Source organism: Salmo trutta, chromosome 16 (genome assembly GCF_901001165.1).
Source record: "Salmo trutta chromosome 16, fSalTru1.1, whole genome shotgun sequence".
NCBI lineage: Eukaryota > Metazoa > Chordata > Actinopteri > Salmoniformes > Salmonidae > Salmo > Salmo trutta.
In genome coordinates, this window is record NC_042972.1 from 1,736,619 (window position 1) to 1,753,608 (window position 16,990).

Genomic DNA, 16,990 nt, shown 5'->3' on the forward strand with positions numbered 1-16,990 from the left:
TCCTATTGACTAGACACCACAGGGTTAGGGGTCCTATTGACTAGACACCACAGGGTTAGGGGTCCTATTGACTAGACACCACAGGGTTAGGGGTCCTATTGACTAGACACCACAGGGTTAGGGTCCTATTGACTAGACACCACAGGGTTAGGGGTCCTATTGACTAGACACCACAGGGTTAGGGGTCCTATTGACTAGACACCACAGGGTTAGGGGTCCTATTGACTAGACACCCCAGGGTTAGAGGTCCTATTGACTAGACACCACAGGGTTAGGGGTCCTATTGACTAGACACCACAGGGTTAGGGGTCCTATTGACTAGACACCACAGGGTTAGAGGTCCTATTGACTAGACACCACAGGGTTAGGGGTCCTATTGACTAGACACCACAGGGTTAGGGGTCCTATTGACTAGACACCACAGGGTTAGAGGTCCTATTGACTAGACACCACAGAGTTAGGGGTCCTATTAACTAGACACCACAGGGTTAGGGGTCCTATTGACTAGACACCACAGGGTTAGGGGTCCTATTGACTAGACACCACAGGGTTAGGGGTCCTATTGACTAGACACCACAGGGTTAGTGGTTTGAACCAAACAGACCTGAATGGGGAAAGACATCCTGAACCTCTCTTGTCTTATTGGCTACACTAATTAATGAAGCCCTGTGTAGTGTCAGCCTGGAGGACTGCAGTAGGTACGCCAGAGAGACGGACAGAAAGACCTACTGGTGGATTTTCCATCGGTCTTCTCACAGTTGGGACAGTGGTAGATGTCAATGTCTGGAGCCTCATCCTCATCCACACCAACACAGCTGGAACAGACAGAGAAATACATTGGCTATATAATACAGCTGAAAGACACATAGAAATACATAGGCTATATAACACAGCTGAAACACACAGGGAAATACATAGGCTATATAACACAGCTGAAACACACAGGGAAATACATTGGCTATATAACACAGCTGAAACACACAGGGAAATACATTGGCTATATAACACAGCTGAAACACACAGGGAAATACATTGGCTATATAACACAGCTGAAACACACAGGGAAATACATTGGCTATATAACACAGCTGAAACACACAGGGAAATACATTGGCTATATAATACAACACAGCTGAAACACACAGAGAAATACATTGGCTATATAACACAGCTGAAACACACAGGGAAATACATTGGCTATATAACACAGCTGAAACAACAGACAGAAATACATTGGCAATATAACACAGCTGAAACACAGGGAAATACATTGGCTATATAACACAGCTGAAACAACAGACAGAAATACATTGGCTTGCTCCTCAAGAAATGCTGGCGGCCATGACAGAAGCCAAACTCGAGTTGTCTTGGGGGTGTGGTTTGATGTGGGTGTTTCTTGGGTGTGTCCTCGCCACCACCAAGACACGCCCCTCTGTCAGGACCTTTCACCCTCCCACTCAAATCACAACAAACAAACCTCCTGCAGGTTCAAGTTCAATAACTAAAGGCAGATATATGGTGAGACGTCGGAGGAAGCTTTGAAAAGGTCCGTAGCTTACAGAATAATATGAGAAGAACGCAATTGCTGAATTTATTTCGATATTCTAAACTAAGTGTTGTGCTAACATTCAAACGCAGGCCCATGTAGAATAAACCATTTACATAACAGAGCCTTCAGAAAGTATTCATACCCCTTGACTTATTACACATTTTGTTGTGTTACAGCCTTAAATTAAAACAGTTTTCCCCCTCAATTTAAACACAATACCCATAATGACAAAGTGAAAACATGATTTTAGAAAATTGTGAAAATGAAATACAGAAATATATTTAAGTCTTACCATAGATTTTCAAGACGATATAAGTCAAAACTGTAACTATTCCACTCAGGGACATTCACAGTCTTCTTGGTAAGCAACTCCAGTCTATATTTGGCTTTATGTTTTAGGTTATTGTCCTGCTGAAAGGTGCATTTGTCTCCCGGTGTCTGTTGGAAAGCAGACTGAACCAGGGTTTCCTCTAGGATTTTGCCTGTGCTTAGCTCCATTCCATTTCTTTTTATCCTAAACAACTCCCTAGCCCTTGCCGATGACAAGCATACCCATAACAGCCACCGCCATGCATGAAAATATGAAGAGTGGTACTCGGTGATGTGTTGTGTTTGCCCCAAACATAACGCTTTGTATTCAGAACATAAAGTTCACTTCTTGGCCCTATTTTATGTCGTTTTACTTTAGTGTCTTATTGCAAACAGGATTAATGTTTTGGAATATTTGTATTCTGTACAGGCTTCCATCTTTTCACTCTGTCATTTAGGTTAGAATTGTGGAGTAACTACAATGTTGTTGATCCATCCTCAGTTTTCTCCTACCACAACCATTAAACTCTGTTTTAAAGTCACCATTGGCCTCATGGTGAAATCCCTGAGCAGTTTCCTTCCTCTCCGGCAACTAAGTTAGGAAGGACACCTGTATCTTTGTAGTGATTGTGTGTATTGATAAACCATCCAGTGTAATTAATAACTTCACCATGCTCAAAGGGATATTCAATGTCTGCTTTTTATTTTAACCCATCTACCAATAGGTGCCCTTCTTTGCGAGGCATTGGAAAACCTCCCTGGTCTTTGTGGGTGAATCTGTGTTTGAAATTCACTGCTTGACTGAGGAACCTTACAGATAATTGTATGTGTGGGGAACAGAGATGAGGTAGTCATTCAAAAATCATGTTAAACACTATTATTGAACACAGAGGGAGTCCATGCAACTTATTATGTGACTTGTTAGTACATTTTAACTCCTGAACTTATTCAGGCTTGACATAACACAGGGGTTGAATACTTATTGACTCAAGACATTTCAGCTTTTCATTTTCTATGAATTTGTAAAGATTTCTAAAAACACAATACCCCATAATGTGAAAGTGGAATTGTGTGTAGGCCAGGGACAAAAAAACTAAATTCAACCCATTTTAAATGCAGGCTGTAACAATAAAATGTGGGAAAAGTCTACTTTCTGAAGACACTCTAATACCATAGAAGCACTGCTCTATTAATATAACAATGTGCACCTTTCATCGTTCATTCCTAACCGATACAGATACTGTCTGGTGATAACGGCAAAACCATGGTAACATGTCAGAGTGGTCATGCCTTCCTGACTGGTGGTAATGGGGTTACCATGGTAACATGTCAGAGTGGTCATGCCTTCCTGTCTGGTGATAATGGGGTTACCATGGTAACATGTCAGAGTGGTCATGCCTTCCTGTCTGGTGATAATGGGGTTACCATGGTAACATGTCAGAGTGGTCATGCCTTCCTGTCTGGTGATAATGGGGTTACCATGGTAACATGTCAGAGTGGTCATACCTTCCTTTGTGGTGTCCTTCCCTGATCTCCCTCTCCATATTGACTATCGTAATTTCCGGACTATTAAGCGCACCTGAATATAAGGCGCACCCACTGAATTTAAATATATATATTTTTCGAACATAAATAAGCCGCACATGTCTATAAGCCGCAGGTGCCTACCGGTACATTGAAACAAATTAACTTTACACAGGCTTTAACGAAACACGGCTTGTAACAAAAATAAATAGGCTTTAACGAAACACGGCTTGTAACAAAAATAAATAGTCTTTAACGAAACACGGCTTGTAACAAAAATAAATAGTCTTTAACGAAACACGGCTTGTAACAAAAATAAATAGGCTTTAACGAAACACGGCTTGTAACAAAAATAAATAGTCTTTAACGAAACACGGCTTGTAACAAAAATAAATAGTCTTTAACGAAACACGGCTTGTAACAAAAATAAATAGGCTTTAACGAAACACGGCTTGTAACAAAAATAAATAGGCTTTAACGAAACACGGCTTGTAACAAAAATAAATAGGCTTTAACGAAACACGGCTTGTAACAAAAATAAATAGGCTTTAACGAAACACGGCTTGTAACAAAAATAAATAGGCTTTAACGAAACACGGCTTGTAACAAAAATAAATAGGCTTTAACGAAACACGGCTTGTAACAAAAATAAATAGGCTTTAACGAAACACGGCTTGTAACAAGAATAAATAGGCTTTAACGAAACACGGCTTGTAATAAAAAATAAAACAATAGCAGTAAGCTTTAGCTGTCTTTTTGCAATGAGTCAATTCCTCATGCTGCTGTTTCCAACGTCTTATCATCGACTCATTAAGACCAAGCTCCCGTGCAGCAGCTCTATTTCCTTTTCCAACAGCCAGATCAATCGCCTTCAACTTGAAAGCTGCATCATATGCATTTCTCCGTGTCTTTGCCATGATGAGGGTGACAAAATGACTACCATAATCAGAATGATGCGAAGTTTGAGAGCGCTCGATTTAATCTAAACAGTAAACAAAAAAGTTGTTTGACCTTAACCCGTTCGGCAATTTCATTGGTCTAATGAAAGCTTCATGACGCCAAAAAACTGAACACGTCACAGAATGTGTTTTTTGGAGAAAAAAAAATTGAAAGCGGGAAAATTCATATATTAGCCGCGTCATTGTTTAAGCCGCGAGGTTCAAAGCCTGGGAAAAAAGTAGCACCTTATAGTCCGGAATTTAGGGTAATACCATTCAATAATTAAAAAAAGACAACACAAGTAAAAGTTGTGTCTAGTAACATTTTAATGCTGAGTACCAGGTCTCTGTCCATTCAGAGACATCAGTATCTAGCCTGTCTGTCAGAGTGCCTGGTCTCTGTCCATTCAGAGACATCAGTTTCTAGCCTGTCAGAATGCCAGGTCTCTGTCCATTCAGAGACATCAGTATCTAGCCTGTCTGTCAGAGTGCCTGGTCTCTGTCCATTCAGAGACATCAGTATCTAGCCTGTCTGTCAGAGTGCCTGGTCTCTGTCCATTCAGAGACATCAGTATCTAGCCTGTCTGTCAGAGTGCCTGGTCTCTGTCCATTCAGAGACATCAGTATCTAGCCTGTCTGTCAGAGTGCCTGGTCTCTGTCCATTCAGAGACATCAGTATCTAGCCTGTCTGTCAGAGTGCCTGGTCTCTGTCCATTCAGAGACATCAGTATCTAGCCTGTCTGTCAGAGTGTCTGGTCTCTGTCCATTCAGAGACATCAGTATCTAGCCTGTCTGTCAGAGTGCCTGGTCTCTGTCCATTCAGAGACATCAGTATCTAGCCTGTCAGAGTGTCTGGTCTCTGTCCATTCAGAGACATCAGTATCTAGCCTGTCTGTCAGAGTGCCTGGTCTCTGTCCATTCAGAGACATCAGTATCTAGCCTGTCTGTCAGAGTGCCTGGTCTCTGTCCATTCAGAGACATCAGTTTCTAGCCTGTCAGAATGCCAGGTCTCTGTCCATTCAGAGACATCAGTATCTAGCCTGTCTGTCAGAGTGCCTGGTCTCTGTCCATTCAGAGACATCAGTATCTAGCCTGTCTGTCAGAGTGCCTGGTCTCTGTCCATTCAGAGACATCAGTATCTAGCCTGTCTGTCAGAGTGTCTGGTCTCTGTCCATTCAGAGACATCAGTATCTAGCCTGTCTGTCAGAGTGTCTGGTCTCTGTCCATTCAGAGACATCAGTATCTAGCCTGTCTGTCAGAGTGTCTGGTCTCTGTCCATTCAGAGACATCAGTATCTAGCCTGTCAGAGTGTCTGGTCTCTGTCCATTCAGAGACATCAGTATCTAGCCTGTCTGTCAGAGTGTCTGGTCTCTGTCCATTCAGAGACATCAGTATCTAGCCTGTCTGTCAGAGTGTCTGGTCTCTGTCCATTCAGAGACATCAGTATCTAGCCTGTCTGTCAGAGTGTCTGGTCTCTGTCCATTCAGAGACATCAGTATCTAGCCTGTCAGAGTGTCTGGTCTCTGTCCATTCAGAGACATCAGTATCTAGCCTGTCTGTCAGAGTGCCTGGTCTCTGTCCATTCAGAGACATCAGTATCTAGCCTGTCTGTCAGAGTGTCTGGTCTCTGTCCATTCAGAGACATCAGTATCTAGCCTGTCTGTCAGTCTGGACTTCCTCACATTAAGTCTCCATGTTCTGGCTCCATAAATGTTTATGTGAACAATGGCAGTTAGGACAGGTCATATCTGACACACAGTCCCTGTTCTATTACCAATGGCAGTTAGGACAGGTCATATCTGACACACAGTCCCTGTTCTATTACCAATGGCAGTTAGGACAGGTCATATCTGACACACAAACAGGTACTGTGTTGAAATTTGAACAGGTTAAACTAAACCCACCTAATTTTGTTTTCCCCATTGGAGAACAGACAAGAGGTGAGGTCTTTTGGCATAGCAGCGTAGATCAACTCCTGGCCCCTCTATCAAATATACTGGTCGGTCTCTCACACACGGAGTACTGATTACATTATCAATGGTGGTTATGATTAGCCTGGTGGAACCAGCCTGATCAATACATTAGCCTTTCCATTTCACTTCATTAAAATATCAAATGATATAGAATGGTGAACACAGTGATCAGGCTGGTTATACCCTAGACATGATATGGTGAACACAGTGATCAGGCTGGTTCCGCCAGGCTAGGTTATACCCTGGACATTATATGGTGATCAGGCTGGTTCCACCAGGCTAGGTTATACCCTGGACATTATATGGTGATCAGGCTGGTTCCACTAGGCTAGGTTATACCCTGGACATTATATGGTGATCAGGCTGGTTCCACCAGGCTAGGTTATAACCTGGACATTATATGGTGATCAGGCTGGTTCCACTAGGCTAGGTTATACCCTGGACATTATATGGTGATCAGGCTGGTTCCACCAGGCCAGGTTATACCCTGGACATTATATGGTGATCAGGCTGGTTATACCAGGCTAGGTTATATCCTGGACATTATATGGTGATCTGGCTGGTTCCGCCAGGCTTGGGTTATACCCTGGACATTATATGGTGATCAGGCTGGTTCTACCAGGCTAGGTTATACCCTGGACATTATATGGTGATCAGGCTGGTTCTACCAGGCTAGGTTATACCCTGGACATTATATGGTGATCAGGCTGGTTCCACCAGGCTAGGTTATACCCTGGACAAATGTATCAGTGGGTTACCTTCTGTATTTGTACAAATGAGCCTGTGAAAGCTGCCGCCTCTGACAGCCTCTGGCCGGATACTTGCCAAAATGTGTCTGACTGTTCCATTCATAGGAATGCTCACAGTGATGGTATGTCTGCATGATGCTGATTAGAGCCTCTTAGCCAGCAAGCTAGTTAGGTAGCTAGCCAGCCAGCAAGCTAGTTAGGTAGCTAGCCAGCCAGCAAGCTAGTTAGGTAGCTAGCTAGCCAGCAAGCTAGTTAGGTAGCTAGCTAGCCAGCCAGCAAGCTAGTTAGGTAGCTAGCCAGCAAGCTTGTTAGGTAGCTAGCCAGCAAGCTAGTTAGGTAGCTAGCCAGCAAGCTAGTTAGGTAGGTAGGTAGCTAGCCAGCAAGCTAGGTAGCTAGCCAGCAAGCTAGTTAGGTAGCTAGCTAGCTAGCCAGCCAGCAAGCTAGTTAGGTAGCCAGCCACACAGCAAGCTAGTTAGGTAGCTAGCTAGCCAGCAAGCTAGTTAGGTAGCTAGCCAGCCAGCAAGCTAGTTAGGTAGCTAGCCAGCCAGCAAGCTAGTTAGGTAGCTAGCCAGCCAGCAAGCTAGTTAGGTAGCTAGCCAGCAAGCTAGTTAGGTAGTTAGGTAGCCAGCAAGCTAGTTAGGTAGCTAGCTAGCTAGTTTGGTAGCTAGCCAGCAAGCTAGTTAGGTAGCTAGCCAGCAAGCTAGTTAGGTAGCTAGCCAGCAAGCTAGTTAGGTAGCTAGCCAGCAAGCTAGGTAGTTAGGTAGCTAGCCAGCCAGCTAGCTAGTTAGGTAGCTAGCTAGCCAGAAAGCTAGTTAGGTAGCTAGCTAGCCAGCAAGCTAGTTAGTAGCTAGCCAGCCAGCAAGCTAGTTAGGTAGCTAGCCAGCAAGCTAGTTAGGTAGCTGGCTAGCCAGCAAGCTAGTTAGGTAGCTAGCCAGCAAGCTAGTTAGGTAGCTAGCCAGCAAGCTAGTTAGTTAGGTAGCTAGCTAACGTCAGCTATGCTAGCGATTATGAAGTTAATGATGATCAAAACAGACATAACCAGCAGTCTGTGGTCTAGCTGCCAGTATACTCACCCCATGACCGTGTCCTTCGGCAGGGCATGTAAACCAGTTGGTCAATACGTATAGCTAGGACTATTCAGTCTCAAAACGGCCGTAATTCGATGAAATAATGGAGCCCCATTCAATGAAGGGGTTGGTTATCTGACCAGGGTTACTCAGGTGGCAGGAGTTTATATCGGGGGCCTCCCGGGGCTCTGACCGATGGAGAAATCGGCTCCAAACAAAGGACAAGTCATCAAAATAAGTAGGATTCATTGTTTTCACTAGGGCTGGGACCATACCAGTGATACTGGTTAGTATCGTGGCAAGGAAACAAAACACATTTCATTTCTTTAGGAAAACAGCTCTAATGTAGGAAAACAAAAATGTTGACATCCATTTATTTTCCAAGCTATAAGTATGCAATATTTTTACATACAGCAGGTTTTTAAAAGGGAACAAATAGTTTAGTCTGCTTTGTGTTTTCATTTTTGTCCTCCCCCGGCTTAGACTCTAGAGGGTTTTTAACTGAGGGGGCTTTCACACCAAATTTATTTTGGAGAGGTTAATTCCAAGCCTTAGTTTGGTTCGTTTGGACTGGTGTGAGCACTCTATCCGCTTTCAGGAGTGCATTAAACAACACTGTGGTTCAGATGGTCCCGGTCCAATTAAATTCATACCATGGTGCCGTTCGCTGCAGGTGAGAAACGCAGTCCAGACCAAACACAGAAAAAAATATTTGTGCAGTATTATTGGTTGTTTGACTGGGAACAGAACCAGAATAGTGCAGTATTATTGGTTGTTTGACTGGGAACAGAACCAGAATAGTGAAGTATTATTGGTTGTTTGACTGGGAACAGAATCAGAATAGTGCAGTATTATTGGTTGTTTGACTGGGAACAGAACCAGAATAGTGCAGTATTATTGGTTGTTTGACTGGGAACATTTTGCTGAAATACACACAGTATCATAACTTCATATCTCTGAAACATTCAGTAGCAGCTTATTTATGATCTCACCCTGCAGATTAGGGGACGGGGGCTATACCGGGAAAAAGGCTCCTGAATATAGCCTATTCATGTCGCAGTTTTGTATTTATTAAGGATTCACATTAGTTCCTGCCAAGGCAGCAGCTACTCTTCCTGGGGTTTATTATGGATTCCCATTAGTTCCTGCCAAGGCAGCAGCTACTCTTCCTGGGGTTTATTATGGATTCCCATTAGTTCCTGCCAAGGCAGCAGCAACTCTTCCTGGGGTTTATTATGGATCTCCATTAGTTCCTGTCAAGGCAGCAGCTACTCTTCCTGGGGTTTATTATGGATCCCCATTAGTTCCTGCCAAGGCAGCAGCTACTCTTCCTGGGGTTTATTATGGATCCCCATTAGTTCCTGCCAAGGCAGCAGCTACTCTTCCTGGGGTTTATTATGGATCCCCATTAGTTCCTGTCAAGGCAGCAGCTACTCTTCCTGGGGTCCAGCAAAATTAAAGCAAAAACATTACAATACATTCACAGATGTCACAACACACTGTGTGCCCTCAGGCCCCTACTCCACCACTACCACATATCTACAGTACTAAATCCATGTGTATGTGTGTATGTATAGCGCGTATGTTATCGTGTTTGTATGCATGTGTCTATGTTTGTGTTGCTTCACAGTCCCAGCTGTTCCATAAGGTGTTTTTATATGTTTTTTTAAATCTGATTCTACTGCTGCATCAGTTACCTGATATGGAATAGAGTTCCATGTACTCATGGCTCTATGTAGTACTGTGGCGTCTCCCATAGTCTGTTCTGGACTTGGGGACTGTGAAGAGACCTCTGGTGGCATGTCTTGTGGGGTATGTATGGCTGTCTGAGCTGTGTGCCAGTAGTTTAGACAGACAGCTCAGTGCATTCAACATGTCAATACCTCTCACCAATACAAGTAGTGATGAAGTCAATCTCTCCTCCACTTTGAGCCAGGAGACATTGACATGCATATAATTAATATTAGCTCTCTGTGTACATCCAAGGGCCAGCCGTGCTGCCCTGTTCTGAGCCAATTGCAATTTTCCTAAGTCCTTTTTTGTGGTGCCTGACCACACGACTGGCCCTTGGATGTACACAGTAGTGTACAGTAGTCCAGGTGTGACCAAACTAGGGCCTGTAGGACCTGCCTTGTTGATAGTGCTGTTAAGAAGGTAGAGGAGCACTTTATTATGGACAGACTTCTCATCTTAGCTACTGTTGTATCAATAAGTTTTGACCAAATACAATGCTTTAAGTTTTTGAAATATTTAGGACTAACTTATTCCTTGCCACCCACTCTGAAACTAACTGCAGCTCTTTGTTAAGTGTTTCAGTCATTTCAGTTGCTGTAGTAGCTGACGTGTATAGTGTTGAGTCATCCGCATACATAGACACTATGGCTTTAACCAAAGTCAGTGGCATGTCATTAGTAAAAATGTTAAAACGCAAGGGGCCTAAACAACTACCCTGGGGAATTCCTGATTCAGCGGCTATTGCGCTGTTTCCTCCCGCATGCTGTTGGAAGACAAAGCGAAAGTAATCTGATGATTGGGACACACAAGTGAAGCGTCATGATAATCAGAGCATTTTAGTCCAATAAAAGAATGACTGTTATAGACACGTAATTTTGTTTAGTAATTTTTGGTTTTCTGGACATTTGTCATTTCTAAACGGTTCATCCGATATGAATGAAAAGACCCTCATATTAAAGCTGACAGGCTGCACTTTAACCTCATAGTCATTGTATCATTTAAAATCTAAAGCGCTGGAGTACAGAGCCAAAAACAACATGTCATGATCCCAATACTTTTGGAGCTCACTGTACTTCGTACCCCTGCACATCGCCTCGGTCCTAGTAACCTGTGTATATAGCCGAGTTATCATTACTCACTGTGTATTTATTCCTTGTGTTATTTCTCTATTATAAAAAAGGTTATCTCTGCATTGTTGGGAAGGAGCCATAAGTATTTCACTGTTAGTCTAAGTTAGATCTTCTTGTTAACTAATCATGTGACGAATAACATTTTATTTGTACCAACACATCTGAAATACACAGATATACTTGGCTACGTGAACACAGCTGAAACACTAAGCTACGTGAACACAGCTGAAATACTAAGCTACGTGAACACAGTTGAAACACACAGAAAAACTAAGCTACGACTTCAACTGCAAAGTGGTGGAGTGCTGATTTAGGATCAGTTTTGCCTTTTAGATCACAATGAATAAGATTACATGGACAGGGGCGACCTGATCCCAGATCAGCACTCCTAATCTGATCCAGCATGTGATAGATGTGTTGACTGGATGACAGAACAGACCCGAGGCAGAGCACTAAACTACAGACCCAAGACAGAGCAGCAAACTGCAGACCGGAGGCAGACCCGAGGCAGGGCAGCAAACTACAGACCCGAGGCAGACCCAAGGCAGAGCAGCAAACTACAGACCCGAGGCAGAGCAGCAAACTGCAGACCCGAGGCAGAGCACTAAACTGCAGACCCAAGGCAGAGCACTAAACTACAGACCCGAGGCAGAGCACTAAACTACAGACCCGAGGCAGAGCACTAAACTACAGACCCGAGGCAGAGCAGCAAACTACAGACCCGAGGCAGAGCAGCGAACTACAGACCCAAGGCAGAGCAGCAAACTGCAGACCCGAGGCAGAGCACTAAACTGCAGACCCAAGGCAGAGCACTAAACTACAGACCCGAGGCAGAGCACTAAACTACAGACCCGAGGCAGAGCACTGAACTACAGACCCGAGGCAGAGCACTGAACTACAGACCCGAGGCAGAGCAGCGAACTACAGACCCGAGGCAGAGCACTGAACTACAGACCCGAGGCAGAGCACCGAACTACAGACCCGAGGCAGAGCACCGAACTACAGACCCGAGGCAGAGCACCAAACTACAGACCCGAGGCAGAGCACCAAACTACAGACCCAAGGCAGAGCAGCAAACTACAGACCCGAGGCAGAGCAGCAAACTGCAGACCCGAGGCAGAGCACTAAACTGCAGACCCAAGGCAGAGCACTAAACTACAGACCCGAGGCAGAGCACTAAACTACAGACGGGAGGCAGAGCACTAAACTACAGACCCGAGGCAGAGCAGCGAACTACAGACCCAAGGCAGAGCACCAAACTGCAGTTTAGTGTTTGTTTATCAATGCTTCAGTGCAGACCAACATAAAAACAACATGAGCTTCATCTTGTTCTCAGCAAAAATACTACATTCACCAAGGTATTCAACTCCTGCAGGCCCACAGCGCGTCCCTGGCCCACGGCCCATCCCTGGCCCACGGCGCCTCCCTGGCCCACGGCGCCTCCCTGGCCCACGGCCCGTCCCTGGCCCACGACGCCTCCCTGGCCCACGACGCCTCCCTGGCCCACGGCGCGTCCCTGGCCCACGGCGCGTCCCTGGCCCACGGCCCGCCCCTGGCCCACGGCCCGCCCCTGGCCCACGGCCCGACCCTGGCCCACGGCCCGACCCTGGCCCACGGCGCCTCCCTGGCCCACGGCGCCTCCCTGGCCCACGGCGCCTCCCTGTCCTACACACAATACCCCATAATGTGAAAGTGGAATATGTTTTTAGAAATGTTTACAAATGAATAAAAAATGAAAAGCTGAAATGTCTTGAGTCAATAAGTATTCAACCACTTTGTTATGGCAAGCATAAATACATTCAGGAGTAAAAATGTGCTTAACAAGTCACATAATAAGTTGCATGGACTCACTCTGTTCAATAATAGTGTTTAACATGATTTTTGAATGACTACCTCATCTCTGTTCCCCACACATACAATTATCTGTAAGGTTCCTCAGTCAAGCAGTGAATTTCAAACACAGATTCACCCACAAAGACCAGGGAGGTTTTCCAATGCCTCGCAAAGAAGGGCACCTATTGGTAGATGGGTTAAAATAAAAAGCAGACATTGAATATCCCTTTGAGCATGGTGAAGTTATTAATTACACTGGATGGTTTATCAATACACACAATCACTACAAAGATACAGGTGTCCTTCCTAACTTAGTTGCCGGAGAGGAAGGAAACTGCTCAGGGATTTCACCATGAGGCCAATGGTGACTTTAAAACAGAGTTTAATGGTTGTGGTAGGAGAAAACTGAGGATGGATCAACAACATTGTAGTTACTCCACAATTCTAACCTAAATGACAGAGTGAAAAGATGGAAGCCTGTACAGAATACAAATATTCCAAAACATTAATCCTGTTTGCAATAAGACACTAAAGTAAAACGACATAAAATAGGGCCAAGAAGTGAACTTTATGTTCTGAATACAAAGCGTTATGTTTGGGGCAAACACAACACATCACCGAGTACCACTCTTCATATTTTCATGCATGGCGGTGGCTGTTATGGGTATGCTTGTCATCGGCAAGGGCTAGGGAGTTGTTTAGGATAAAACGAAATGGAATAGAGCTAAACACAGGCAAAATCCTAGAGGAAACCCTGGTTCAGTCTGCTTTCCAACAGACACCGGGAGACAAATGCACCTTTCAGCAGGACAATAACCTAAAACATAAAGCCAAATATAGACTGGAGTTGCTTACCAAGAAGACTGTGCATGTTCCTGAGCGGCCGAGTTACAGTTTTAACCTAACTTGAATAATTAAAAAATAATGTGCAAATATTGTACAATCCAGGTGTGCAAAGATCTTAGACTTACCCAGAAAGATTCACAGCTGTCATCGCTGCCAAAGGTGATTCTAACATGTATTGACTCAGTGGTGTGAATACTTATGTAAATGAGAAATTTCTATATATTTTACAGGCTGTAACAACTAAGCCTGTAAATATTATAAAAACTGCATTTTCTGAGACATCTGACTAATCATTTTAACTGACAAATATCAGTAAACACGTCTGAGACAGATTTAAGTCAAAAGGTGAATACTTTCTTAAGGAATTGTAGACGTTCACCACAAATTGGTGTAGTGGACACGAGTCGGTCGCGGGTTGCTCATGGTGACGTGATGATGATGAAGCCCCCACCTACGACTTCAACGTGCGCGTACCCACAAGACATACGACAAATTTATCTCGGTCTTATGGTCAAGACGTTGTTTATCCCCCCCCCCCCCCCCCCCCCCACGGGAGACCCGGGTTCATATCTTATTAGACCTCATTAACACACCAATTACAACATGAGTATCGTGTGAGATCGGCCTTGATGGTTCATCTCTCTTTAATTTGCAGCAATAACCTGTAATACATGTAAATAACAGCCTTATTCATTATGACAGAAGGTATGACGCAATGTTACTGAGAGCTGCCAGACTCAGCAGACATCAACCTAGCCTGTCTCACTCCCCACTGAAAGGTCCAGGAGAATTAACAACGGTAGCTCTATTTTAGGGTTGGAAACCGAAAGCAAAACGCTACTCTAATCTGACAAGACAATAACATGTCTGATCTGAAAGATATAGTTCACAGCAGCTTTATATGCAGTCAGTGACAAGCTGTAAATCACGTCATTATGACAGAATGTTATGATGCACGGAGAGCAGCCAGACACAACACAGACAGTAGACTGCAGGCTACGGGAAAAGCCAAGCAACACGCTACTGATATCTGACTAAACAATACAAAATGAGCAAACAACCATGGGTAAACGACCACGGGTAAACGACCATGGGTAAACGACCATGGGTAAACAACCACGGGTAAACGACCATGGGTAAACAAACGATCATTGGTAAATGACCATGGGTAAACAACCGACCATGGGTAAACGGCCATGGGTAAACGACCACGGGTAAACGACCATGGGTAAACGACCACGGGTAAACGACCATGGGTAAACAACCACGGGTAAACGACCATGGGTAAACAAACGATCATTGGTAAATGACCATGGGTAAACGACCGACCATGGGTAAACGGCCATGGGTAAATGACCATGGGTAAACGACCATGGGTAAACGACCACGGGTAAACAAACGATCATTGGTAAACGACCACGGTTAAACGACCACGGGTAAACAAACGATCATTGGTAAACGACCACGGGTAAACAAACGATCATTGGTAAACGACCCCGGGTAAACGGCCACGGGTAAACAACCACGGGTAAACGACCATGGGTAAACGACCATGGGTAAACAAACGATCATTGGTAAATGACCATGGGTAAACGACCGACCATGGGTAAACGGCCATGGGTAAATGACCATGGGTAAACGACCATGGGTAAACGACCACGGGTAAACAAACGATCATTGGTAAACGACCACGGGTAAACGACCACGGGTAAACAAACGATCATTGGTAAACGACCACGGGTAAACAAACGATCATTGGTAAACGACCCCGGGTAAACGGCCACGGGTAAACAACCACGGGTAAACGACCATGGGTAAACGACCACGGGTAAACAAACGATCATTGGTAAACGACCACGGGTAAATAAACGATCATTGGTAAACGGCCACGGGTAAACGACCCCGGGTAAACGGCCACGGGTAAACAAACGATCATTGGTAAACGGCCATGGGTAAACGACCACGGGTAAACAAACGATCATTGGTAAACGGCCATGGGTAAACGACCACGGGTAAACAATCGATCATTGGTAAACGACCATGGGTAAACGACCATGGGTAAACGGCCACGGGTAAACGACCACGGGTAAAACTGATAAGGGAAACGCTACCTACACCTTACATCAATTCAGTGTAACATCTCATCTTGGTCTAGATATATGATCAAGTGTAGAAACTGTCCATATTGGTTTAGCTTGATGCTGCAGGCCAGACCAGGTTACTGTGTCTACCATGAACACATTGCTCTACTGTCAATAGTCCCAGTCTTCCCAATAGTCCCAACAGTCCCAGTCTTCCCAACAGTCCCAGTCTTCCCAATAGTCCCAACAGTCCCAGTCTTCCCAATAGTCCCAGTCTTCCCAATAGTCCCAGTCATCCCAATAGTCCCAACAGTCATCCCAATAGTCCCAGTCTTCCCAATAGTCCCAACAGTCATCCCAATAGTCCCAGTCTTCCCAATAGTCCCAACAGTCCCAGTCTTCCCAACAGTCCCAGTCATCCCAATAGTCCCAACAGTCCCAGTCTTCCCAATAGTCCCAGTCTTCCCAATAGTCCCAACAGTCCCAGTCTTCCCAATAGTCCCAATAGTCCCAGACTTCCCAATAGTCCCAGTCTTCCCAATAGTCCCAGTCTTCCCAATAGTCCCAGTCATCCCAATAGTCCCAACAGTCCCAGTCATCCCAATAGTCCCAGTCTTCCCAATAGTCCCAGTCATCCCAATAGTCCCAACAGTCCCAGTCATCCCAACAGTCCCAGTCATCCCAATAGTCCCAATAGTCCCAGTCTTCCCAATAGTCCCAGTCATCCCAACAGTCCCAGTCATCCCAATAGTCCCAACAGTCCCAGTCATCCCAATAGTCCCAATAGTCCCAGTCATCCCTATTGTCCCAGTCTTCCCAATAGTCCCAGTCTTCCCAATAGTCCCAGTCATCCCAATAGTCCCAGTCTTCCCAATAGTCCCAGTCTTCCCAATAGTCCCAGTCATCCCTATTGTCCCAGTCTTCCCAATAGTCCCAGTCTTCCCAATAGTCCCAGTCTTTCCAGTACATTGAATCATGTACTAGTGACAGACAGACAGACAGACAGACAGACAGACAGACAGACAGGGGAATAACTAACAGCAGAGAGACAGACAGACAGGTGAATAACTAACAGCAGAGAGACAGACAGGTGAATAACTAACAGCAGACAGACAGGTGAATAACAGCAGAGAGACAGACAGGTAAATAACTAACAGCAGAGACAGACAGACAGGTGAATAACTAACAGCAGAGAGACAGACAGGTGAATAACTAACAGCAGACAGACAGAGACAGACAGACGAATAACTAACAGAG

General features: G+C 44.7%; 1 protein-coding gene across 1 annotated transcript in view; it reads right to left on the reverse strand.

The window, feature by feature from the left end:
- The window catches only part of LOC115149923 (lysine-specific demethylase phf2), a 57,298-nt gene that overhangs the window by 36,874 nt on the left and 3,434 nt on the right, over positions 1-16,990 (reverse strand). The window contains exon 2 of the mRNA XM_029692724.1: positions 730-815. Within this exon, the coding sequence (XP_029548584.1) occupies positions 730-815 (86 nt within the window). The remainder of the gene's footprint in view (positions 1-729; positions 816-16,990) is intronic.